This window comes from Linepithema humile, chromosome 4, assembly GCF_040581485.1.
Source record: "Linepithema humile isolate Giens D197 chromosome 4, Lhum_UNIL_v1.0, whole genome shotgun sequence".
Lineage (NCBI taxonomy): Eukaryota > Metazoa > Arthropoda > Insecta > Hymenoptera > Formicidae > Linepithema > Linepithema humile.
Genome location: NC_090131.1, coordinates 20743181 through 20769762, shown reverse-complemented (window position 1 = coordinate 20769762; position 26582 = coordinate 20743181). Strand labels below are relative to the sequence as shown.

At 33.0% G+C, this 26582-nt stretch overlaps 2 protein-coding genes across 7 annotated transcripts in view; one reads left to right on the top strand and one right to left on the bottom strand.

The window, feature by feature from the left end:
- The window catches only part of LOC105667715 (gamma-aminobutyric acid receptor alpha-like), a 93673-nt gene that overhangs the window by 48466 nt on the left and 18625 nt on the right, over positions 1-26582 (bottom strand). For all 5 annotated transcript variants that reach the window (XM_012359680.2, XM_067353422.1, XM_067353423.1 and 2 more), the window contains exon 2: positions 5583-5621. The gene's annotated coding sequence lies outside the window, so the exon portion shown is untranslated. The remainder of the gene's footprint in view (positions 1-5582; positions 5622-26582) is intronic.
- On the top strand, positions 386-24090 carry LOC105667678 (monocarboxylate transporter 12). Of its 2 annotated transcripts, none has more exons than XM_012359642.2 (12): positions 386-1444; positions 13665-13809; positions 15907-16111; positions 17989-18129; positions 18536-18724; positions 19557-19800; positions 19885-20083; positions 20810-20971; positions 21227-21449; positions 21943-22182; positions 22347-22472; positions 22744-24090. In XM_012359642.2, the coding sequence occupies exons 2-12, from the start codon at positions 13678-13680 to the stop codon at positions 22902-22904; spliced, it is 2022 nt and encodes a 673-aa protein (XP_012215065.1). In that variant the 5' UTR covers positions 386-1444; positions 13665-13677; the 3' UTR covers positions 22905-24090. The 2 variants fall into 2 exon arrangements, with proteins under 2 accessions (XP_012215065.1, XP_012215056.1); XM_012359633.2 differs by lacking the exon at positions 386-1444 and adding an exon at positions 6992-7223.

Sequence of the window (26582 nt, the reverse complement as noted above, 5' to 3'; positions counted from 1 at the left end):
TGTTTTACTTCTGACGAATAAGACACACATACTTATAGTGATTGCAATGTCAGAAGGGAAAATTTATTCTGGCAGTGTGTGTATCGTTAGTTTTTTCGCGTGCCATGAGATTTGTGTTCGATAGAATACGCTCATAGAATACTGGAGATTTTCTTGCCAGAGTTTATGGTCGAATAAATAATTATAAAACCTTCGTCGACTGTTGCAACATCATACAACTGTCAAACAGATAGATTAAATTATGCGGAAGTTATCAATTAAGAAGAAACAAGGAAAAAATCATGGACGCATTTTTAATAGATGATATGTTAATAAATAATGTCACATAAATTTTTATCATCTCTTGCGCATTGAAAATATTTGATTCTTCAAAGAAGTAACCTTCAGCTACTCGTCTACTACGGAGAGGGGAGAGCGTGTCCCTTTTCTACAATTCATGTGTAGATTAATTATACAATTTTATATCCTTCAAACTTGTCCATAAATCAACTCGCAGTAAAACTAGTTAAATCCGCCTGGTGAGCTATTTTAAGAGCACCAGATGCCAGAAACAAAACATTACTACACAACGAAATCGCGATCCCGGTAAATCGGAATGCTTGTTACCAGGAAGTATCCTTAGATACGTATATAAGAACACGTAGTAAAAAATATGCGCATACCAAGACTAAGATGCAATCCGAAGATTGCCAATTTGTTTTTTGCCTTTCCATCTTTTTCTTTTTTCTCCTCTTGCAAACCAAGAGCGTGACGAGAACAGAACGAGAGCAGGTCCGTCGCTCGCATATTATCGGCTCGCACGACCAGCTTTAAGGAAACTCGCACTTTCGTTCAAGTTGCCACTCGCGGAAAATAACATTGGAGGGGGTCCGACGTCGTTAAAGAAATTGCGCAGGAGGTTCAGAAGAAGGCCTTCGCTTCGTTTCGCGCGCGAGTTACAAGTCACCGACTAGTGAACGAGAGAGAATTTTGAGCGGCAGCTCGTCGAATGACTGCGAGCTAACGCACGACTATGGACCTATCTATCTATCCCGTCGTCGGTTCTCAGCACGCGTGAGAGGAAATGTGCAAATAGATATACGCAAGATCGAAGCTACACGCATGGACAAACAATATGGTACCTTGTGGAATTTTTGGACAAGAAAAAGTGAAAAAATCAAACAAACTTCCACGCCTATTTTTGTCACAAACAGCGTGATTTTCAAGAGCTAGTATGGCTTATCTTGAATGAAAATAGTGCGCGCGGTTGAAAGAGCGTTTGTACTCGCGCGCGTGAATTACCGGTAGTGCTGCTGACCGGTTTAGAGAGGAAGCGAAAAAAGCGTCGTCGCCGAAGAAACGGAAGTGCGGAAACGGAAGAGGCTTCAACAGGAACGTATTTACTCATCTGCGTGCTAATTCAGATTGCCGCGGCGAACCTGCAGTTACTTGACAGAACAAAGTGGTAAGTAAGAGTAGGTCGCATGTTGCTATGATAAAGCAATCAACACATGTAGCATATTAGTTGCGATTATAATTCATTCATTTGCATTCATTTCTAATTTAAATGCCAAAGTATGTACATTTCATGTACTAAAGAGAATTTATTTTTGTAAACAACTGCAACTTTTATTTAAAAAATTAAATCCTTGCACTAATAAATCAATAGATTTAATTTTTAAATAAAATATACTATTTAACAATCTTGAAAGAAAAGAAATCTGTAAAAACTGTACTTTACAAACTAAATACAATTTTATTTGTACATATTAAACTAAATCTCATTTTTACAAATAACAAAAAAATTGTCCAATTATTAATTGATTAATTAAAATTATTTAATTTTTATTTAATCTTTATAATTGCCAAACTAAGAATTTTAGTGTAATTTTTTATAATTTGAAAAAAGAAGACATTGAAAAGTTTTTGATTTCTTTTGCTTTCAGAGAATGCGCAAAATTTTAGATTTAATGTTTTCAAAAATAAAAGATGTGAATAAATCAATTTTTTAATGCTCAAGTATGCTTGTATACAAACGGAATCAATTCAAGTCACGATTAATTTAACGAACATTGATTAAAAAGACAAGATTCTCGACATAATCACGCCGCATTCCATGTTGAACGGAATAAAACCAAATAGACGAGAACGTACGCTTTTATGCAGCACAGTCTCATATCACGTGCAACATGTGTATTTATGTCGTCCTTTAATAGCTTTCACGCATATGATTTGTTGGATGTCCTCGCGATTCCAACTGAGCAATTATTTGCCGACGATCGAGCTACGAGGTCGAAATCGTCAGTGAACTTTTTTACCGTTGACGCGTCGCGCCACTATTATCAGTTTTGCGGACATAAAAATGCAAAAACAAGTTACATTCGGCGAGTGGAGAGCGGCGCGCAATCGTACAATCTCCTACTTTAAAACGGGTTATCGGACAGTTGCCCCCAGAATCCTTATCATCGATCAACGGCACTGTTGTATATTTGCGGTGTCTGGATACTTACGGTGTTTTTTCGACTAAACGGATTTGTGAATTAATCTGGAAGCGATTAATGACATCATTGAATCTGTCATGGATTACTAGAAGCCTGATTAAAACTTGGTTTTCAACCAAAGTTTTATAACATGAAAAGTACATTAAACAACAAATATAAAACTTGTCTTTTTCGGTAAGTTTTTAATAAACTAATATCTCAATAAAATGTTCGTGAACCTAGCATATCATTTTCCAGCAGATCAAAAATAAAAGAGAGTTCTTGTCGCATGCAGTCGAGTTCTATAGTTCCTTATAGTTTTTAGTAATAGTTCTGGTGATTTTATCCAAAAAAACACCAATCGAAAAAATGATCTGCTAACTTCCCGTAGCAGATCATTTTCTAGCAGATCAAAAATAAGAGAGAGTTCTTGTCGCATGCAGTCGAGTTCTATAGTTCCTGATAGTTTTTAATGATAGTTCTGGTGATTTTATAAAAAAAAACACCGATCGAAAAAAATGATCTGCTACGGAAAGTTAGCAGATAAAAAATAGAGGACACTGAACATATATGTGATATGCTGGCCGTATATTGATAGTTCTGTTGATAATTAAAGAGTTTTCGTATAGTTCTGAGCCAGTACATTGCTTTTCCAAAGAGTTCTGACGACTAAAATAATTAGAAAATTTTTTAACAATTATTTTACCCGAAAAACACGCATTTTTGTACATATATGTGATATGTTGGCCGCATATTGATAGTTCTGCTAAAAATTAGACAGTTCTCTTCTAGTTCTGGGCGAGTACATTGCTTTTCCAAAAAGTTCTGACGACTAAAATAATTAGAAAATTTTTTAAACAATTATTTTACCCGAAAAACACGCATTTTTTAGTATATGTGTGATATGCTGGCCGTATATTGATAGTTCTGTTAATAATTAAAAAGTTTTCGTGTAGTTCTGGGCAAGTACATTGCTTTTCCAAAGAGTTCTGACGACTAAAATAATTAGAAAATTTTTTAAACAATTAATTTACCCGAAAAACGCGCATTTTTGAGCATATGTGTGATATGCTGGCCGCATATTGATAGTTCTGCTAAAAATTAGACAGTTCTCTTCTAGTTCTGGGCGAGTACATTGCTTTTCCAAAGAGTTCTGACGACTAAAATAATTAGAAAATTTTTTAAACAATTATTTTACCCGAAAAACACGCATTTTTGAGTATATGTGTGATATGCTGGCCGTATATTGATAGTTCTGTTAATAATTAATAATTGTTTAAAAAATTTTCTAATTATTTTAGTCGTCAGAACTCTTTGGAAAAGCAATGTACTTGCCCAGAACTACACGAAAACTCTTTAATTATTAACAGAACTATTAATATACGGCCAGCATATCACACATATACTCAAAAATGCGTGTTTTTCGGGTAAAATAATTGTTTCAAAAATTTTCTAATTATTTTAGTCGTCAGAACTCTTTAGAAAAACAATGAACTCGCCCAGAACTAGAAGAGAACTGTCTAATTTTTAGCAGAACTATTAATATGCGGCCAGCATATCACACATATGCTCAAAAATGCGCGTTTTTCGGGTAAATTAATTGTTTAAAAAATTTTCTAATTATTTTAGTCGTCAGAACTCTTTGGAAAAGCAATGTACTTGCCCAGAACTGCACGAAAACTCTTTAATTATTAACAGAACTATCAATATACGGCCAGCATATCACACATATACTCAAAAATGCGTGTTTTTCGGGTAAAATAATTGTTTATAAAATTTTCTAATTATTTTAGTCGTCAGAACTCTTTGGAAAAGCAATGTACTCGCCCAGAACTAGAAGAGAACTGTCTAATTTTTAGCAGAACTATCAATATGCGGCCAGCATATCACACATATGCTCAAAAATGCGTGTTTTTCGGGTAAAATAATTGTTAAAAAATTTTTTAATTATTTTAGTCGTCAGAACTCTTTGGAAAAGCAATGTACTGGCTCAGAACTACACGAAAACTCTTTAATTATCAACAGAACTATCAATATACGGCCAGCATATCACATATATGTTCAGTGTCCTCTATTTTTTATCTGCTAACTTTCCGTAACAGATCATTTTTTTCGATCGGTGTTTTTTTTTATAAAATTACCAGAACTATCATTAAAAACTATCAGGAACTATAGAACTCGACTGCATGCGACAAGAACTCTCTCTTATTTTTGATCTGCTAGAAAATGATCTGCTACGGGAAGTTAGCAGATCATTTTTTCAATTGGTGTTTTTTTGGATAAAATCACCAGAACTATTACTAAAAACTATAAGGAACTATAGAACTCGACTGCATGCGACAAGAACTCTCTTTTATTTTTGATCTGCTGGAAAATGATATGCTAGGTTCACGAACATCTCAATAAATAAAAAAAGAAAAATATTCAGTTTGAACATGAGTTTATGGTAAATTACGATTAACTGCTCTCTAATCGATCCAAATCCGTTCAGTCGAAAACATGTGCCTTCGATAGATTGCAATCAGAATTTGAAAAAACCTATTTCGACCCGTTGCTATAGAATTTCTTTAATTATTTAATATAATTTTAAATATCCTGAATTTTAGTGATCTCTTTCGCTATTTATCTATTTTCCAAAGAAATATTTTACTTTGTAGTATAAAATTTTGCGTAAAAATAAATGTCGAATATTATATGTCTGAAAAAAGCACGTGTCTGTATGAAAATTTCACATTATCATACTTCTATCACGATCAATTATAACTCATTTTTTTTTAGATTTTTATCATTATACAACTACGATAAGAATGATACCTAATTATTAGTCACATTTTGACGCTTTCGTTGATAATATGTTTTATCTCTTTGTAATTTGATGAATAGACTCACTCGATGCGAGTTCATCGTTGTGCGATTTCTGAAAGCACAGCTCTGTCGCGTTTGATATGTACAGTTAAAGTTTGTACAATCAAAAAGGGTGTAATAGATATATACACCCATGTTGTCGCGACAGCGACTCGCAGTATGTTATATTTCACTTACAATTAGTTATGCATAATGCTGTGCACACTTGATCGAGTTCGTTAGGCGTGTCAGCAATCTATCATAAATATGTACACTTACATATGTGCGTGCCGCTCCTACCGTCGCAGGATGCAAAATCTGAAATAAAACGTAACCGTGAAACTTGGCAATGACAGATGAGGGTTAAAATACTGTTTTGAATTCTGTTTTGTTGTTTCATGATGTTATTATGTAATACTGCAAAGTGGTTCTGTAAAGATAAATTATATAGAAGGCAATACAAATCAGAAGCATAATTATTGGAGTGTAAGAAATATTAACCATCATAAATTAATATATAAAAAATACGTTTTGATCACAGTTTCAGACTTACTTATATTAAATTTTCTTAATGGAAATTTATCAAAAACAACCATCATTGCACTTAGCTGTTACAGATAATGTTATCAAATAGAATTAAAGTTCGCAGCAAGTAAGTTTCACGTAATCAACGAATAATGACGGTACAGTATCAATGACACGCGCAATAAACGGATGCTTTCGATTTTGAATTTTTCGTGATCCATTTCAGAGTTATTCACATTGTTTACAATGTACAATTACAGCTGATTTCTAATTTTCATGTAATATTAAAAAAACAAGAGTTAAATTACGTGTCCACAGTGTTAAACTCATCATTGCTTTTCCGCTCTTATTTTTATATTTGTTTATGAGATAATGCAGTTAATGATCATTTAATTTTCGTATAATTCTTCGTCAGACCGCATAAAAGTTCAGAAAGTAATGCAAATGATTACTGAAATTTGGAACAGTCGTAAACAACTATAACGATTCATTCTGAAGCCGTAATCAGTGCCGAATTTTCGACATTGAAACTTTCTACGCTCGTTGCGTCATTCCAGACGCGCCGTCGTGACGAAATAGGATAAATTAAATATTCATCTCGCTTCCATTGACATTTAAAAATTCTTCTGTCTCGTAGAGTACAATTATTAATTACGATCGAGATACAAATATCATCTACAACCTATAACTAAAACTCCACTTCATCACGAACAAAGTTTATGAGTATCTTATTCAAGAACATATGTTTGCTCGCGTAAAGAAATTAATAAAGATAATAATTGTTTAATAGCCAAGTAATCTTTTAACCTTACATATTTTTTCAGCGTTGATTCATTTCTTGCTAATTAATTAAATAAATGCTAAATTGAAAGCGTAGATAAACACTTCGTGGAAAAACCTACATTATTATGTTTCTGCTAAGATTTTTGTTAAGTATTTATAAACTTATACGATCGATTGGCTCGTTAAACCTAATCAAGCAGCGATCGAGAAATTTCGTGCTCGAGAAATTTGAATTTCGCGATATGATCAGTTCTGACGCTCATCGTAAGCACAGAAGCGGCAAGAAACGTCTGCGAACTTACGCACAGAAAGAAATTCTTTGCACATCTGTGCCGGGGGCGATGACGGAGTCATTGCAGCAGTCTCAATTCCTCCACACTCCGAAGCGGGCCAATCTGGCATCTCGTCGTTATCATTAACCAACGCGAACTCCCGGCATACGTCGTCCCGGTATAACGTCGCGATTGGAGCCAGAGTGTGAGTCGGATGAGACCTGGGGCTCTCCGCTCGAGTCACAACTCTTTAGTACACGCGTGTGTCTCGCGCATTCTCCTTTCCACGGCACGTAGGACTTTTTCGAGAGTCGGTGACAATGACTCCGGAAGAAGAGAGGTAATGTGTCTTGACCTTTAAGTCGATTGCGTTTTACTTTATCGAACGAGTGCAAAAACAAGCTGCAGATATTTTAAAAAGAAGGAGTGTGTACGTGTGTGCGAAAGGAAACAAAGTAGAAGAAACATGAAAAAAAAGAAAGTAAATGACAAACCTATAATCACGTAGAACGTGTTCTGCAAGCGCTTCCCGCGCTGACTTAAGCGCGCAGGCGCTTATAAAGCATGCCTTCACGCGGCGTGTGTTAACACGTGCGAATTCTTGCCAGAAAGAACAGAGAGTCACCGGTAAACCGCGATAAATCACACTCACAAAAAATTTACGATATCCAAGTGCTATTACGTATTCTGTTTTTAAATATGTGATATAACTACTCGCCGCGACCAGTTGACACGTGTGAATGTTTTCGACATTTACTTATTAATTGTTGCGATAATCTCAGCTAAAAAAATCAATATTGTCATTGAAAAATTCGTCAATCAATGACGTAAAATATCTAAAAATAAATACCATTTTTAATGCATATTTCTATATTTATAGATATGGTTTTTAAAGCAAAAACATATTTTGAAGTATCTAATATAGAGTATTTTTGACGTATAATCTTATGTTCCTGATTGCAAAAATTAGGTAATCATCATGTGTTTACGAAATATCACGTTCTATTGCTCAAATGAAATAATCCTTTTGACTTTTATTATCAAAAAGTTAAGTTTTTTATGCAAGAAATTTCAAATCTTCTTCATTCTTGATCTCGCGAAAAAAATGTTCCTTAACGAGAAGATAAATAAAAGATATAGATAGAGCAAACAGTGTTCCATTTATGTTATGATAAATGGCTTTAAAATATCCAAGCATTAAGTGGGCAATGTACTAAGAATGGAATAAGTTAATATTGCAAAGAGAAATGTCGTGGGATATAAATGCATAAATCTAGTAACAATGTTTATCGATGTACTTATTAATTAATGAAGTATAATGTATTCATGCGACTCATCTACATGTCTTGTTGCGAAAACGTAATGTGCTCTCTATCTATTATTGGATTCGAACTATTTTTATACCAGTGCATGGCGATACAATGGCACGAAAATCGAAGCAGAATTCACTTCGAAATCGCTTCAAAATTTGTTTTCTTCTATTTTTCTCAAAAAATTCTTTTGGAAATAATTTTTTATACAATTTTATATCTTTTAGCGTGAAATATAGTCACCTTTGTCCAATTTTTAACTGTTACATTCTATTCTTCTGCTCTTTTACAAATAACACTCGTTAGAAACTACTTTTCATCTTTTTTAATCTTGCATATGGAACTACTCACATAAATCGCGGATAATCATAAAAGTTGTAGATGATCATAAAAAGATAATTCCGACCGCAGGTTTTTTTCGTACGAGCAATATGTGTAAAGGTTTCATAAATTAGGAATGCATCCTCGCGCGCAGGTGTCTTTTAAAACCATTAAATTGGAACATTCAATTGGAATATCGTAATGCGATTGTTGCTAAAGAATTAAAATATCGAATTGAAGAATCTATAATTCGCATATGCGAGAAAACTTTCGATGATTTGTTATCACTAAACAAAGATCAAAAGGGAGGCGCCGGAACGCATATGCGAGTTAGTTTATTGGCCTGTTCGCAGCTATTTCTGAAAGCGCTTTTACGTCCAGTCTTTTGACGATGTTATCACGAAGTGTAAATCTTGTTAGTAAATAAATGCAGAGCGAAAGTCGTCAGATTACATTCCCTCGAACTTATGACCCAAACACGTGGCTTAATTTCCTCGCTTGTCATCAGTGACGAGACGCACGCGAAAAACATATGTCAAATATGCTCAGCATAACAATGAGCCATCGTTATGAAATGTTCATCTTGAGAAAAGTGAGACTAAACTTTTGTTTTTGTGAATTTCAATAATTTTCTGCGCATCAGTGCTGACTAAGTGCGTTAACTAAATTGTGTATGCAGATAGCAGCGTTATCGTCACAAATATGTATATCTTTTATTTCACTTTGCTTTTTTATTCCGCTACGTCCCACTTCACCTCTTACATCTTATTTATGACATAGTGAATTAATAAAATTTCAATCTATGAATTCGATGTAAGGAATTTCTCGGTGCTTCCTTGCTGATGAAATTTAAAAAACAATGTGCACGTACAAAAAAAAAATAAAAATAATACAACTTTCAATCCATTATTGTCAAAATTAATATAAAAAGTATGATTAAAATTTATTTTTCTCTTGTAAGTAAAATTATTGTATGTCTCAATATACAACTGATTTTATATTTACAAGTGAAGTACGTATTGATGGAATTGAAAATATTGTTACAAAACATTACAATTTTGCAATAAAAAGACCTTCTTATAAGAGAGGTCGATATATTGTACAATCGTAGATAAACTAATAACACAGTATCAGTCTTGAGTAGTCAAGTTTTTGTAAAATAATTGCAAAATTTCAAAAAAACGTCAGATTGTCGCGATAATTATATTATTGCGAATAAGCAACGACAGCTCCGATTCGCGCAAACATCAATGTTTATCGACATTCGACGGAGTGGAAATCAGGCCTTTGTGATCTTTATATTGCGTCGATTCATGCAGCAATTAAAGATGTAAAGGTGCGAGATAACAATGCATCAGCTCGAAAAGAGGCCGGACTGTAAGCAACAAAAATACGTTTTATCGTTTCAAAGTTGTTTATGAGCAATCCAAGTTCTAGTACTTGTTAGACATATTTTCAGCATGTAATGTAGCATCCACTGTTATTTTAAATATCAAATATATATGAAATAATATTATTAATTAATTACATGCAATAATATTATTAATAATCAATAATATTATTGGATAAGCAAATAGAAGAGGCCGAGTATGAATGTATTATTCGTAATGCAAAAATATACAATATTGTAAGTATATAGATTATAGCGGCTGACAATTTCGCAGAATTCACGCGTGTCGACTTCCGTGGTAATTATTATCCTTTGGTTGTCGATAAAAATCTTGCTCGTAGAATATGCTTGCATTCTTCCATTTTTAATAAACTATCGAGCACAATACCGCGTTGTTAGTCGAGCGTTAAAATTATATGAATTAATAAGACATGCTTTGCGTGTCTTGGAAACACATTGCACCGCCTTTATTCTACGAAGATGTAACAAGCGCCATTAACTTGGTCACGCCGAGATTACAATTATCGCTTTGGCTAAGTGTCTAATCTTCTTATTATATCTTCGCCCCTTTGAAGTAGCAATAATTTATTGCCGATTGACGAGTTGTGTAAAACTGCATTTTATCTGGTAAAAAGTAAAGGAATGGACATATCTGTTTGCGCGATAGATACTTGAGCATAATTTATCAATGAGTTAGCAGAACTGCACTGTCCATTGCACTGTCCATTGCACGTCAACAAAATTGCAATTGTCAATAATGATTTATGCATTTTAACAAATTGATAACCAACAATCTTTCTAGAACAAGAACTTTTTAATTATTACGAGCTATTATTATACCGGACCATTTAAATTTACGATTACCTCGTTTCATCATTCTTTTTCTGTCCCCATTTCGAGATTGTTTGTTACTATTGACGTTAATCTATACGTCATAATACGAAGCAGAACAATGATATCTTTTGCGCATATGTAAATGCTATTGTCGCGCGCACATGTGCCTCGATTCACCAATGTCAATCTTTACAGAATTTGTATCAGGCAATAAGGAAAAAAATGTGATAGAGTGTGCGTAGATAAAGTGTGCGATAGCCTTCGAGGTTAGCCGATGATTAACTCAATCGATTGAGAACAGTCTTTTGTAACGTTAATTATCTATATATGTACTAAGTATAATGTAGGTATTACAATAGTAATCTGTATCTTATCAAAAATTAAAAATAAGCGAATTCTGTTAGTGATTACATCTGAAATAGCACAGCATATGTGAATAAACACATCATTATCTAAATTCTGTCGTCGAATAATAATTTTGTAATTATCAACCATATGTGCTTACGAATGTGCTGATATCGTTCGATCAGAATAGCGCTTAGAAAATATTCTGTCATTTGCAGGTAAAAATTGCAAAAATTAATTGTAAAATCAATTGCAAAAATCCATTGTAAAATTAATTGTAAAAATCTCTTATAATTTTTGCAAAAAGTTTATTTTTGTATTGCAGAATGTTGCAAAAAATCAGGCGATTTCTATCAGTTTCAAATTCTCTACAACGTGAAAATTCTCTTACAAAATATTTTATTGCAGCCAAATAAAATCGACCGAGAACACAATGAAAACAAAGTTTCAATTCTGATTATCAAATTTACATTTGTTTTGCGGACCACCGCTCGGTACGAAATTTCGCATTTATCATGCGAAAGCACGTAAGAGAGTAAAGCAAACCAAGTCACGCTGAAAATAAATATGTCCGTTATCAATTAGCAAAGTTTACACAACCCTGTTTACATGATAGCTGCTAAAATTGTGCATAATATATCGTTTTGCAAATGGCATGTCGTGCGCGTGCAAAAGACGGGGTCGTAATTCTTAATCACTTTTGGATATTGTATCTCAGAAGCAGACATCATAATCACATGCATATAAAGTGCTATAAAAGTCAAAGAGAAGAAAAACAAGGGAAAACTTAACGTAATCGGCAAATATAATCAGCAATAAAACAAGTATAAGATGGATACTCCGAATTGTAAAAATTATTTGTATGCTGTATCAGATATAAATATTTCCTCGAGTCTATCTTATCATCGATTTATAAAATGGAGATATAAGATATACGATACTTGAAACGTCATTATAATGCTGCTTCGTTGTCTCTTTGCAAACGTCCATTTGGCCGGTCAGTAAGTAAAGTTTTACGGGAGATTATTTTAATCTGATTTCTTTGACCTATTTAGTATCGATATTTTTAAATTAAACTTTGTTTTTGTAGACTAGTTTGCAAAATTAGTTTCCAAATATGTAACATTATAGATTAGAGTTCTTATGTGAATAATAATGTCGACATTTGCGATAAAGAAAAATCAAGTCAAAATCAAAGAATTTATAAATGAAAACCGATTTACTCAGCGTGTATATTTAAAAATGCTACGAGATAGCGAAATTATTTAATCCTATAATTTCCTGTGTTTATCTACTTTCCCTGATAACATAATATAATCGTAATGTCAGACATTAACTATAACATCAATCGCTATTCATTTGCGAAATATAATTAATAACGATGAATCACGCGATGTTGACGAGAGATCGATCAATTCACATAATGTATCTTCAAATGACATTCGAATTCGATTGCCAAAAGATTCGCGTTATATTACAAATACATTGTCGTTTGGTGAAAACGCTATGATTACAGCTGAATTCAAGTAAGGTCAGGGAAGATGCATTGCGAAAGGTCAAGGTCGGGCGAAGTAAAGCTACACCCAAGACTTCACGTGACCAACTATTTAAACCGGTTTGATGCCGTTTTCTTCGTTTTCCTTCGCCATTAAATTAATGAACTGATTGCTTCTCTACTTCGGCACTACACAATTTACATATACATGCGTGAAAAAAAGAAGACAGAGATATGTCGCGTCGTCGGTGACACACTAATACGGGGAAAGCGATCGGACTTGCCTTTGACCTTTCTGGTATCAGGTTTATACAGATCCCAAATAGCGAGCTATTTTTTATCTACGGATTGTATAGTTAATTAATTAGTTATATAATTTAGATTCTTTTTCAAAAAACCTCGGATGCCATCTCGATTATGTAAATTAACATTTATTAATTTTAACTATTAACTTTCAATGCATTGTGCACACTATATATTCAAATGGCACGCTATATGTCGTTCACAAAACGCCTTGCATTTTTTCTAAAAAAAATAAGCGGTTTAGATTGTGTAGATTATATTATATTTATTATATATAAATTGGGTGTGTGTAGATGTATGTCTAATATTATTAACGCTATTTTTTTCAAACAACATTATTTTAAATCACATTGTGTCTCAATCTTCGTTGTAGGATCATGGAATGTCATTACAAAATGTCATAAAAATTAATAAAAAGTATTTGTTTGAACCATAAGAATTCATTATAAGGAAACCATTTCCAGTAAAATATTATTTTTATAACACTCTATCTAAATTGGCTACCTATTTATGACTAATTCTCTGATGGTTTATCTAAACTGTTTATCAAAATTGTTTATTTTTAATTATTTATAATATAAAAAAATTATTCGCTTGTGATATGTCTTTCTATTTTTATATTTCCAATACAATCCCAGCGTTTGTATACCAAGTTTTTAGCGTTTTGTAGTAACTGTATTCTAGTCGAGCGCGTGTTTGAAAATGCCAGATCACATTTATAACGTTATGTCTGCTTTCATTAAACAGATTTCAAAAGGGGCGTTTCGCACTAACGTGTTTCAGATATTCAGACGAGATGACAATGTCAACAACGACGGCGAACAAAGTGAGTGAGCAAGAGACTTCTGATGCGAGTAAGCTACAGCAAAATGGTTGCAACAAGAGTGAATTGCAGCTCGAGCACATCAACGACAACAATAATGACGAGGTGAGGTAACGCTATTGCCACTTGCGACTTGTAACGCGTGCGTAGACGCGCGTCAAAATACAAAAGCTGCAAAAAATTGCATCGCGCGATTACTCGCGTCTCGCAACTATTGTCCCGACGTGATCAGTATATTGGCGTTGAGACGACGGGCGGATTACACACTATAAAGTGACAGCGCGATATCACCTTATTTGCGACGCCGTATAATAAATCCGATAGTCTTTGTCACGCTGTGGGTCATGCAGGGGCGGATACGCATTCCGTGTTGAAATTTTCATTATCAATTTGCCTTAAAATTAATGCGTGAATGCCACTTCCGTTCGTTCCCAGCTTCGTCACGAGCAACGATAAAATCTGCCTCGAGGCCGCAAATGACCATTGATATACTTTCATGTGGTATGATATACTTTCATCTTAATAAAACTTTTGGAAAACAAATTTCTCTGAATTATGCATCTATGTTTTCGATTGTGAAAAAGTGCTTGTGTCATTGAAACATTTGCAAAAATGGAAAGGTCGTCATTTTTTCAGCTGAACTGCCTCGCGTGCAGATTCATATGTCTTTTCTTCGTGTTAATGAATTCAGATCAATAGCAAAAAACTAAACGACGAGTTAATGTTGCCAAGTTCCTTTTTTTTCTTTTTTGAATTATGATCGCCATAATAACAGACGATTATAGAACGACTCGATTACGTATTCTGTACAAGTATTTTTTATTTTTTAAAAATTTAAATAAAAACAATCTTGTACAAAAAATAAATATAGGATAATTTTTTTTTTTCAAATAAATTAGACCAAAAATATAAAATATAATTTTCTCAATTAATAAAATAAAATTTTCTAAAGTGTTAACAAAGTTAGGCTACGCTAAGCGTTTCAATTTTTTCTTTAAATCATATTAAGGAAAATTCTATTTTATTGTAAAGTTACCGGAGGCAGATTTGCTGACTGCGCTAAACTATCGTTTAAGCGCATGAGGCTCGACGGATTGATAAGTTTCCAAGTTTTGGGTCACGAGACGGCCGAAATACTAAAGAGCGGATACTCGGTAGTTTTCTGAGTGGCCTTGACCTAGCACCTTGTGAATTTGCAGTAAACGTACGTTGATGTTGAAATACCAGAGGACAGTCGCAAATTAACTGGCTTCGGCTTCGTGCCGTCTCTGCAAACTAACTTCGCTATGTATCGAATCATGTTTTCTAACGAGCGAAAAAGCAGCTCTCACGCGATGATTATCACGCTTACATTGAGTAGATATACAAAATTTCTAATTCTATTATACTCTGAACGTATACTACATTAGACGTCGTCAACGCTTTACTCTTCCCAATTAGAATTTTTGCTCTGAATTTCTTAACCAACCAACCAAGATATTTAGATAAATTTAGAGTTTTTAACCAAATTTTTAATTATTATCGTTTAAATCTTATGTGTATATGATATTAATAATTTTTTTTCAATATTTATATCAAATAAAGACCTAATATGTTTGAATTAATACAGTCATTAATTTATCAAATTCATATTCGTAAGTTTCGACTAATTTTAACACTTTTAGCTTCGTAGTTGTTTAAACAGAGTCACGTTTTCTTTTCTTTCGCATATGTATATCAGAACGTACGTCAGCACAAATTTCCATATTAATTAGAAGTCACAGGTCTTTAACTTCTATTATTGCGCATGTATAAATCCGATGCTCACGATAAGTTGTTCTTGCTTGTGTATTTTGTGGAAAACTAGAACATAGCAGTTTATAACTTATCTATCGTACAATCGCCAGCGTGATCATGATATTTTCAAGTGCAATATCACATATTTTAATACTTTGTCATGCTGCTTATATATTGCAATAAATTATTTATATTATGTAATTTAGTATTTTGTATACCTTTTTCCTGACATATTTTAGTATTACAAAATAAAATCCGTCAACTGATGCAAAATGATCTAATTTTAGATTAATTTAATAAAGAACAGAGAATCGCAACAATTTGCTTCAATTTGATACAAAAATGATCAATTTTTTATAATTATGTATCCAGTGAATTTTTAGAATATGTTAGACGTGGTGAGTTTTGTTTCTTTTTTTTTAACAGACTATTGAGGTGGAAATGGTAGTACCACCTGATGGAGGATGGGGCTGGGTAATCGTTGCAGCTTCCTTCATGTGCAATCTCGTCGTCGACGGTATCATCTTTAGTTACGGTGTATTTCTGAACGATATTGCGAATGCATTCTCTGAATCAAAAGCGAGAGTTGCGCTCGTGGGCTCATTGCAGACCGGATTTTATCTCATGGTTGGTTAGTAGAGACACGTATGTAATATTTAAGCAGATTGATGTGTTAATTCTAGGATATCATCCTGGTTTCTACAAGTATCTGTCTTTAAGAATGATGCCACTTCCATATTTTTTGACAAGATTTCAATGTGTCATGTATTTGGAAAATTTGGAAATAGTAATTTTTCTCTCTGACATCTCTTTAAGATTTCAGAGAATTGTTTTAAATAAATTAAAAAGAAAAAAAAAAGAAAATAAAAGTTTCTTAAGAGGATTGATCGCTTAAGAAAGTATTATAATTTCTATTTTATGGAGTCCTGAAATTTATTTAGAAGTATCAATAAGTTTTAAATATAAGAAAAAATCAATTAATATTGAATATATTCCGTTTTGCAATGATACAACATTGCTGATGTGTTTCCTTAGCAGTAATAATTAAGCGTCTATCAAATTTGCATAACGATACGCCATATCAGAAAGATTGCATTCGATCAGTGCTTTGCTGCATAATAACAAAGTGTATGATATAATTAATAAGTAGTATAATATATTGTATCTCTAGAATCAGTTTAGAGAGAATAAGAGAGAGAGAGAGATTTCTTTTTGAACTAGAAACGTAAATCGAATACGAGAAACATACCAAACATACTATATCGTTAATTCAATGAATTCTTTCATAGGACATTTATTTTGGGTGGAATATTTTACAATCTTTAGAGTTTATTTTCCTTTGACATCGCACGAGTTATAATATTGACGTGACACGTATTATGCAAGACATCAAAAGTACATGATAAGAATAACTGTGTTTCTGTCACATGTATGTAACTGATAAGTCTGTTTGATAATGTAGTGGTAATATACACACTCATTCGGAATCTTCCTGATACATATCAAATCGACAAAATTATATATAACACTTGTATTCGCGTCTGAGTTAGCATCGCAATAAGTAACCGTTTGTATAATCAATTTCAAGGATTTTTTCAGTGCAATCCAGAAATTATAAATATACAAGAACATTTCCACTCAGCGTTCGATTTAACGTGCAACGTTACACGCGTTTAACAACATTTATGCAGCATTAATTATTTGATGTATTTTATTTCAAAATTGTAATGCATTGCGCGTAATTACCCAAACGTAGATTTAGAAGAAAATATAAACGATTTATATATCGTTATGGAAAATTATATATCGAATCCTTCATGTACAAGACATTTGTAATCAACTCAGCGATGCATGCGCGCCGCAAAGTTGTGTTTAATTATCCGCGATGATAAAGAACAATGCAAGCAACTTTCTGCAATTTATCCTTAATATTGTGGGTGTTGTATTTACTTCTATTCAGAGAGAGTTAAAAATTATTTTAAACAATTAAATTGTAGAAATACTAATAAAAATATAAGTTTTGAACTGTAAAAAATCTATGAGAGGATATTTTTTATTGTTTGTAAATATTGCATTTGTAAATTATAATTTCAATCAATACCATTTAATAAAAAAACATAATGGCAAAAATAAAATTGATTATTTGTGAATAATGTTATTTATACTACGTAACAGGAAAATATGTAATGATATAATACGATCAATAAATAGCACAAATATCTCCTAATCGCTTTAGATCTGACTTATTTCGCACTACGTAATATCTCGTTAGCATGTTAGCAATATTATATTAATAGAATCACTTGTATAAACATGATATTCTTGCAAACTGTTTGCCATTACAACGACAATGTTCGTGCTAAGTAACGTATTGTCAGCAGTCAATATACATAGCAATTAATATTTCCAGGTAAAGTCGATTAGAACCTAATCGATAATAAAGATGTAGCGAATAATTTACATGTTTGATCAGATATCTGAGAGTGAAGTCAATTATCACTTTTGCAGGTCCTTTCGTATCTGCCCTCGCCAACCGATATGGCTTCAGACTAGTGGCGATATTAGGAAGCGTGATAAGCTGTAGCGCTTTTGTCCTTTCGTACTTCAGCACTTCTATCGAATTTCTTTACATATCTTATGGCGCCATCGGTAAGTGCTTTTCCCCAGATATTTCTTATTACTAAATTAGACAATGTCTCTACACTAAAATTTCCCCTCTGTAACCTTGTAACCTCTGTAATCTTCCGATTAATTTATCTAATCCTGGATTATTTTGCTGCAGATTCGAACAGCATTGCGTATCAGTATTTAAAATTTAAAATTTAATGACACAAAAATACTGATATATCGTCTTTAAGAAATGCAGATTTTAAACTAATACATTAAAATTAACTGTAATAATACAATGTATATTAAAAATCTCAATCAAAAGATATATTGTTAAAGTAATCTTGAAATATAGTTCTCAGAAAGGTTAACTTAGATATCTTACAGTAAAAGAATAAATATCAGTTTTATATAAAATTGTTTTAGAGACACAAAGCTTTCTTTTTAGGTGGTATCGGGGCAGGGCTGATATATGTGCCAGCTGTGATAACCACCGGATTTTATTTCGAAAGATGGAGAGCTTTAGCGACAGGTATCGCAGTGTGTGGCTCGGGTATCGGGGCGTTCTTGCTTGCGCCAATTTCGGATATACTTGTAAAAAATTACGGCTGGAGAGGAGCTCTGCTGTTTCAAGCGGGTGAGTATTTTGTTAAATGGCAAATAGATGATATATTTAAAAATGCATTTTTAATTGAAACAAAATATAATTTTTGTTTCTGTAAAAAGTAATAAGGTATTTTCTGTAAATTATTTTTCATTTAAATTTTAATTAAAATATACATTTTTAAAGATTATACTTTTGTATGCTCATACAAGTATTACGTCAAGCTGTTGTCTCAATTATAATTGATTCAGAGTTTTCTCCAGCAGAAAGATTGCATATATGTATAGTTCTATTTAACCTTTTATTTCGACGAATACATGCGATCATTTATGTTGCCTAAGTCGCGTACCAAAGAACCTTGCCTGCATTACGTCACTTTTGCTTAATTAATCTTTCAATCAAAATGGTTATCGACACTTTCGTATCAATAAAAAATAGTCGTAATACCCATTCCTAATTAATAATACGGTACGTCACTTGTATTTGAGTCGATAATGAAAGCCTACATGAAAATAGAATTATAAAATATAAGAGAATGAGCGACAGAGTGAGAGAAAATGTCAAACGTTTGATTGCATGATTATTTATGCAGTATGACTGTTTTAAGCGAGTGCGGCGTGTGATTAAAATTTTAAAAAATAACGAGAATGATTGCAAGCGTGATTGGGAATTGAGAGTGTATGATAAAGAATATAAGGACGAGCGTTTCAGAGCGAGTGTACAAAGTGTGTCGAGTGTTTTGAGAAGTGAGAACAGTCAGTTTAGAGTGAGAGTGTTTTAAGAAATTAGTTCAGTGTTTTCGAGAGTGAGTTTTTGAGCATCTCGAGAGACAGAGTTTATACGAATTTGTTACACTGGCTTATAGGCATGCTCCTAAATTGCGCCATATTCGGCGCTATGTTCCGTCCTTTAAAACCAACGAGAATCAAGGTGAAGAACACCCCGGAAACCGCCGCGCTCGAAGTGAAAAGTACATTAATAGGACAAAACGTGTCAACAACGTCGTTGCACTGTGTGCAGCCGAACAGAAGCCGTTTCTTCGGCACGAATAATAATACGGAATACCCGACGGCAGCTGAACTTCTCGGCAGCAGCCCTAATATAGTAAAGTAATTGAGACTTTATTTACTAACACTAATAATTACTTCCCTCGCTTATTTATCGAAATGAGACGTGATTGATTCCTATTTCAGCGCGACCAAATCCTTACACTCGTTGCATAAAGTGTACATGGAGACTCAGATTTTGGAGAGGAAACTGAGCACTTCAGAGAAACGGCTGTCCGTGCCGATATACCCTGACTTGGACACCGTGAATAACGAAGAAAAAATAGCCGAGGAGAACAATCTGCTCAGTGGCGATTTGGAGCGGCTAAACGGAAAAGTACCGACGGTAAGATCGATGCACGTACTAAGAGAACGGAAAATTCGAGCACTGAATTGAGCTCGAACAGAATCGACCGTAACTGAGGCAGCCTTTTATCCAATTGAATCTTAGACAATAACTTTAAAAACAAAAATGTTCTACAAAAATGCATGTAAAGATATTAGTAAAACTCTTTCTGATAAAGTGTAACAAACAGAGAAAAAATTACAAAGTTTTTTGCAGCATTTTTTTTATCATCATTCGTTTAAAACACGATTGATTGATTTCGATTGAATTTATAGTTGTTATTTGGGGCGCTATCTGTCACGGTGCAAGACAAAACGATATTGTTCGACCTATCCATTAAAACAACGAAGTTTCAAATCTTGCGGTGAACTTGGCTGATGATCCAAACTTCCGGTTTCACGAGTCTTATTTTTCTTTTTCTGTTCTCAAAGTGAAGCATATATATGTGCGCGCAAAAAGAAGCAACCATGTTCGCTTTGCCAAGAGAGATAAGAATTTAGTACTTTCAAAGCTATAATTCGCGAGAGAAAGAGAGAGAGAGAGAGACAGAAACGTCAATTCTATGACCTGGAAAATTCTCCAAATGTCCTCGTGAATTATTTATCTCTGTAAACACCTCTATTTTTATCAAATTTATAAAAGAATCCAATAAGTATAATATTAATGCAATAAAATAAAATTGCTACTTGAAATAATGTTGGAATAACATTTTATTTTATCATTTAGATCCGTCGACATACGATTAGTCGTCTTCGAACGGATTCGGAGTGCAGCCAGAAGTCTCTTAAAATGGGAAAACGAAATCCGAAAGATCCACAGAGACCATTCTACAGAGACGACATCTTTTACGGTGGCTCTTTGAATAGACTTCCACATTACAGGTCGCAGGTAAAAATCCTATCAAGTATATAATATATTTATCTCCTACATCGATAAATTGCGCATTAAAATTTTTATAAATATTGAGCAAAAAATAAAGAATATTGACAGTTTAAAGGCTTAACTGGTCTATTTTCAGTTCAGACGAAAACGCAACAAGTTAAACTAATCGTGAGATAAAATTAAAGTAACGTTTAAATGAAATCGTCACCTAGATAAGCTGTCCTACTTGCAATAGAATATCAAAAACCTACGATTTTGCAGCAATCGTCAGTCGGTTATCACATGTCAGTGACACGATTGCCAACGGCGACGGATGTGGCAGAGGAGGAAAGCGGAACGTGCTACCTGTGTCCTGAAAGTGTGCGTCGAATTCTAACCACAATGCTTGATCTCAGTCTGCTAAGAAGTCCGTCCTTCCTGATACTAGCTATCTCTGGTGGGCTCACTATGATGGGCTTTTACACGCCCTTTATGTACGTGGCAGGTACGATACATTGAATAATAATATATTTTTAATATCTGTCCCATATTTAAATAAGATTTGTCTCATCGCAGCTTTCCTCGTCACGTTTAACAGATAATTCATTTTTCAAGAGAACTTTTAAAACGATATACATAAAACGATATACATTGTTTATTACTTTCTTTTCGATAACATAATAACCAACACATTGTGAGCATATCACGAGAATTCTCATTTCACTGTTATCATTTGGAACGGAAGAATTGATTAAAGTTATTAATAATTATCTAAAATAAAATCGAATAATAAATAAATGATACACAAACTGAATTAAACAATAAGTAGATAATTTTTACTGTGTGTAAATTTAGCAAAGATAAAAAGTTAAAATTGTTGTTGTTGAATTCTAGACGCTACTTTATATATTATTCATATATTTATCTACCTTTACATATTATTCATATATTTATCTGCCTTTATATATTATTCATATATTTATCTGCTTTCTCTGTAGATCGAGCCATAAAGGCTGACATCAACGAGTCCACGGCAATGTTCCTTGTTTCGGTGATCGGTATCGGCAATACCATCGGTCGTATCGTTTGCGGCTTAGCAAGTAGCTTGCCTGGTGTTAATGCCCTGGTTGTGAACAATATATTTATCAGCGTCGGCGGTTTAGTCACCATATTCTCCGGCCTTTCTTTGTCGAAGGGTTATCAATTCTTTTATGCAGCCAGCTTTGGCCTCAGTATATGTAAGTAATTTATGCCACTTGCTAAACGGTTTTTTATAAATCTTGTAGACACATCTTATCTCGTCTCATTTATGATGCAATGTTTTGATTTTAATTGTCCTAATTGATTAGTTTCACTTATGTTTATTAGGTGTGTAAAATATATATCAGATATTTTTCCGCAGCCGTCTTCGCTTCTCTAAGATCGATTCTCGTCGTGGATTTACTGGGCTTAGAAAAACTGACAAACGCTTTCGGACTGCTTCTTCTGTTTCAAGGTGTGGCAGCAACTGTGGGCGCACCTCTTGCAGGTAATTAGAATGATATCGATCACTCTCTGTATATTCGCAAACAAATGCCGCAAAAAGTCCACTTTAGTCGTGAAGTAGCACTGATTTGCATTCCGCAAATCTATTTTAGTTCAAAGTAACACGTATCTGATTCTAGGAAGTGTTTATATCGTGTTCTTTAGCATGATTCGTTATTACTTATTTCTCCATCTCATAAATCTTCGTTTGATAACGATCTATGAACCATAAAAAGTTCGACGTTAATTTACAAAATAATATTCATGACAAACAGGTGCGTTTATGGATGCGACTGGAAGCTACGAAGCCTCGTTCTACCTCTCTGGTAGTTTGATTCTCATATCGGCTGTGATCTGTTACCCACTGAAGAGGATCAACATGTGGGAGAAACGTGGCGAGCAGAATCCGATTTCGGCGGATTTCTCCGCGTCTTGATTAAAGGCGCAAAACTGTGCCGCAATCGTGTATCATACTACGTGCACTCGTTCGTTTATTCACGCAATCAGACGCTATGCGTTGTACATATGAATGCCTAATAATTTATAGCGAGCGCTCAAGTCGAGAATATAATTATATCGCACGCGCTCACTACGTGAGTTAAATAAAAAACGACCGATCTGATATTTGCAATCGATAAACGATCGATCGTGTTCGTATGTGCTCAAGAACAATTTTAAAAGCACAATCTGATCGCGAAAAAAGTGTCTTCCGCATACTTGTGATTTACTCGTCGAAGCTTTGATCGCTTCTTTTGAGAATAAGATTTTATGTCGCAAAGCGACTTGAGAATTTTATTCATGATCTTACGATCTTAGATCCATTATCATCTTACAATTATATATAAAATGAAACAAGATCACATGATAGAGATCATTTCGTGAAATAGAATCCAACTTTCATTACGCTTATCCACATCTTTCATTAATGCCAGCAGGCGTGAGACAAACTATTTTTTATGCCTCATGTTTGAGATGCTAAACTTGGTAATTGAATTTGTACTTTAAATCCAAAATTTGAATCGTGATACGCGAGAAACTTCCGGAAAGTTTCCAATTAAGATAAATTGTTAATTCGTTGGTTCGGTATTTAGGTTTTAAACAATGATGTGAAATTATTAAGATAATTGCGACATAGCAACATTTACTGCTAATAATTTACTACTAATAAAAATAATAGAATTGTTACTAAAATGTAACAGTAAAAATAATATTTGTTCTTATTAGCCGTTGTATAATTTGTGACCATATATACAAATTGTTATATATTTATTTAATAAAATTAAATAACATTATTATGCTTAAGAGCAATTATTATCTAAAATTATTAATAGAAAAATATAGTAATAAATAAAATGAAATTATTACGGCGATAATGATTTATTTAATAACCATCGTAAAGATGATATTATTGATTCTATCATTGTTAATTATTGTGATATCACAATAAGTTTCATTAATTTTAAATAAAGCATTAAACGTGAGGCACGAACAGCAAAAGACTGTCTTGATCGAGCATTTTCCTAATAACAAAGAGATTGCGGAGCAAATATGGTCATGTAAATAGATCGGACTTGTTACAAACCACGTCTGCCTAGCTAATCCTCTACTTTATGCAAATTTAATTTAAAAAATTATATAATTATGCACTAATTATGCGCTCGCCAAATCTATAAAGAAAAAATTTTGCACTTTTTTAGTTTAGCAAAAAAAATTTTTTTTTGTAGGGGAACTGAGTGGACAGCCAGTGAGCCCCTCTCCACCCATTAATAACAAATAATGTCGAGAAACAAATACGCAGAATTTATGCGCTAATTATGCGCTATTACCAAGCGAAAGGGGAGATTCTCATATAACTCGTAAAAAATTGCAAAACTGGAAAAATTAATTATACGATAAATCTTCGATTTATGCGCTATTATATCGAGATGATTCTAAGATTTATCGTACTTGATTAATTTTACCAGTTTCGCAATTTTTAACGAGTTATAGAACAATCTCTTCTTTTGCTTCAAGAGGGAAGCCTCTTTAAGGGTTGCAGCGCAAAAATCAAAATCATCTGTATATAATAGCGCATAATTAGCGCATAAATCCTGCGTATTTGTTTTTCGACATTACTGGCTGTCCACTCAGCCCTCCCACAAAAAAATTTTTTTTGCTAATATAATTAGTGCATAATTATATAATTTTTTATTAAATTTGCACAAAATGGAGAAGCTAGCTAGGCAGGCATTTACAAATCAATTATCATTATATGTGTTATGCTGAAACTCTAAACTGCCACATAAACACTACACACAGTTTAGTCTTCTATAAGATTATTACATATAAGCATTTGTATTATTCACCCATGTACATTTTATCAGTAAGAGTTACAAGAATAGAATGTATATATCATTGTTATATTTTTAAAACAATTAACTGCATAGCGCCATATGTATCGAGAGACATTTATACTTTTACTTACACGAACATATACATAATTCCATAGAGAGTACACTTGCTCCAACACATGATATTAATAATTTAATTAATTCTATCATTCCACCTATTTTTAAAACTGATTAAAATCTTTCGCAGTAAAGTGTGCAAATAAAAGAATCCAGTGATCGGAATCAGTTGTTCATAAATATTTTTTCAAAGTTCGATAATTTGTTTCGCAATGACATAAAATGCTCAAAATTTTTATTGTATAAAAATATAAAATATTGAAATTTTTATTAAATAGTTTCATAAACGTTTTTATGTTCTTTACGATTGTATAATGTAAAATTATAGGAAATTTACTCAATTTTAAAATCAGCCAAGTCAAATATCCATAGAACAGATGAAGTTATAGCGTTCTATCTATTACATTTAAACAAATTTGCTCAAAACTTAAATTTGTTCCTAGTATTCCTAATTACTAATAAATGTACTATATATACATATGTAATATATATGTTACATAGTATTTTTATAAATTCGTGCGCACATATCTTTAGAGATAGATTGCGTAGAATAATTCAATTAACGCCGAGGAAAAAATTCTCTATCGGCAAATATATGTATAAATTATATTAAAAAAATTTACAGATTAAGATAAATTTAAAAAAAAATTAATTTATCATTAAAATCACAACAACCTTGTACCTATTTTTATCCTATTCTATACTTAATTGTACGTATGTACCAAAATTGGTTGACACTGTATCTTCATAAAATTTGGAAAAATATGCTTTTGTAAGAAAAATATATTTTATAAAATTTTTTTAAACTTGTTTCCTAAAATTTAAAAGTCGATTTTTCTTGAATATAAATATCAAGAAAGATTATTTTACTTAATTTTAAAACATTTTGCATAAATTCACATTTAAGCAATGTAAAACAAGTGCAAAACGAGTTTAGCGATGGTCAGTATTCTACGTGCTTAGTGGCAGACTATGTGTCAAAGCCACAAAGCTTCGTCTTTTGGGAGGATGTGAATCATGTCAACGCACGAAATCGTGAATTATCGCGTCGACATAGCCACACACTATTCTCGTTTGTAATGCGACATTCTGCGAGAACAAACATATTTACTGCGAGTAAAATGATGCATCGCACTGTGCACTACATATATCGCGGAAGATGATACAGCGAAAATGCAAACAATGTTTTTCTCCGGCAAGACGCATGCAAAGTGCACTGACACGCCACATTATTTATCGTAAAAGTCAATGTTTCTTGAAGACAACTTGTTGTCGCGAAAGACAATGCATAAAAATATTAAAAAATTTGCTGATGTCAAAGAGAAAGGCAATGCCCGATAAAGATGAGGATAGGCAGAAACATACAGTTGTTGCTTCCGCTTATTTCTACTAAATGTTATTTCATATATAAACAATTTTATCTTTGCGTTTGTATTAAAATATTTTTAATACAATAAAAATACATAGGTAATATAAATGCATAGGTAGAACTTTTAAAGCGCTGTGATTTATTTATTCATATATATGTTTTCGACCGTAAATCTTTATACTATAAGCAATACTTTTTTACGATTCAAGTATGTAAAAATTTCAAGTAGACTCTATAAACTAAAGTACGAAATATACCGCGAAGGCACGAGATGTTCAAAGTAAGAGCATAAATTATT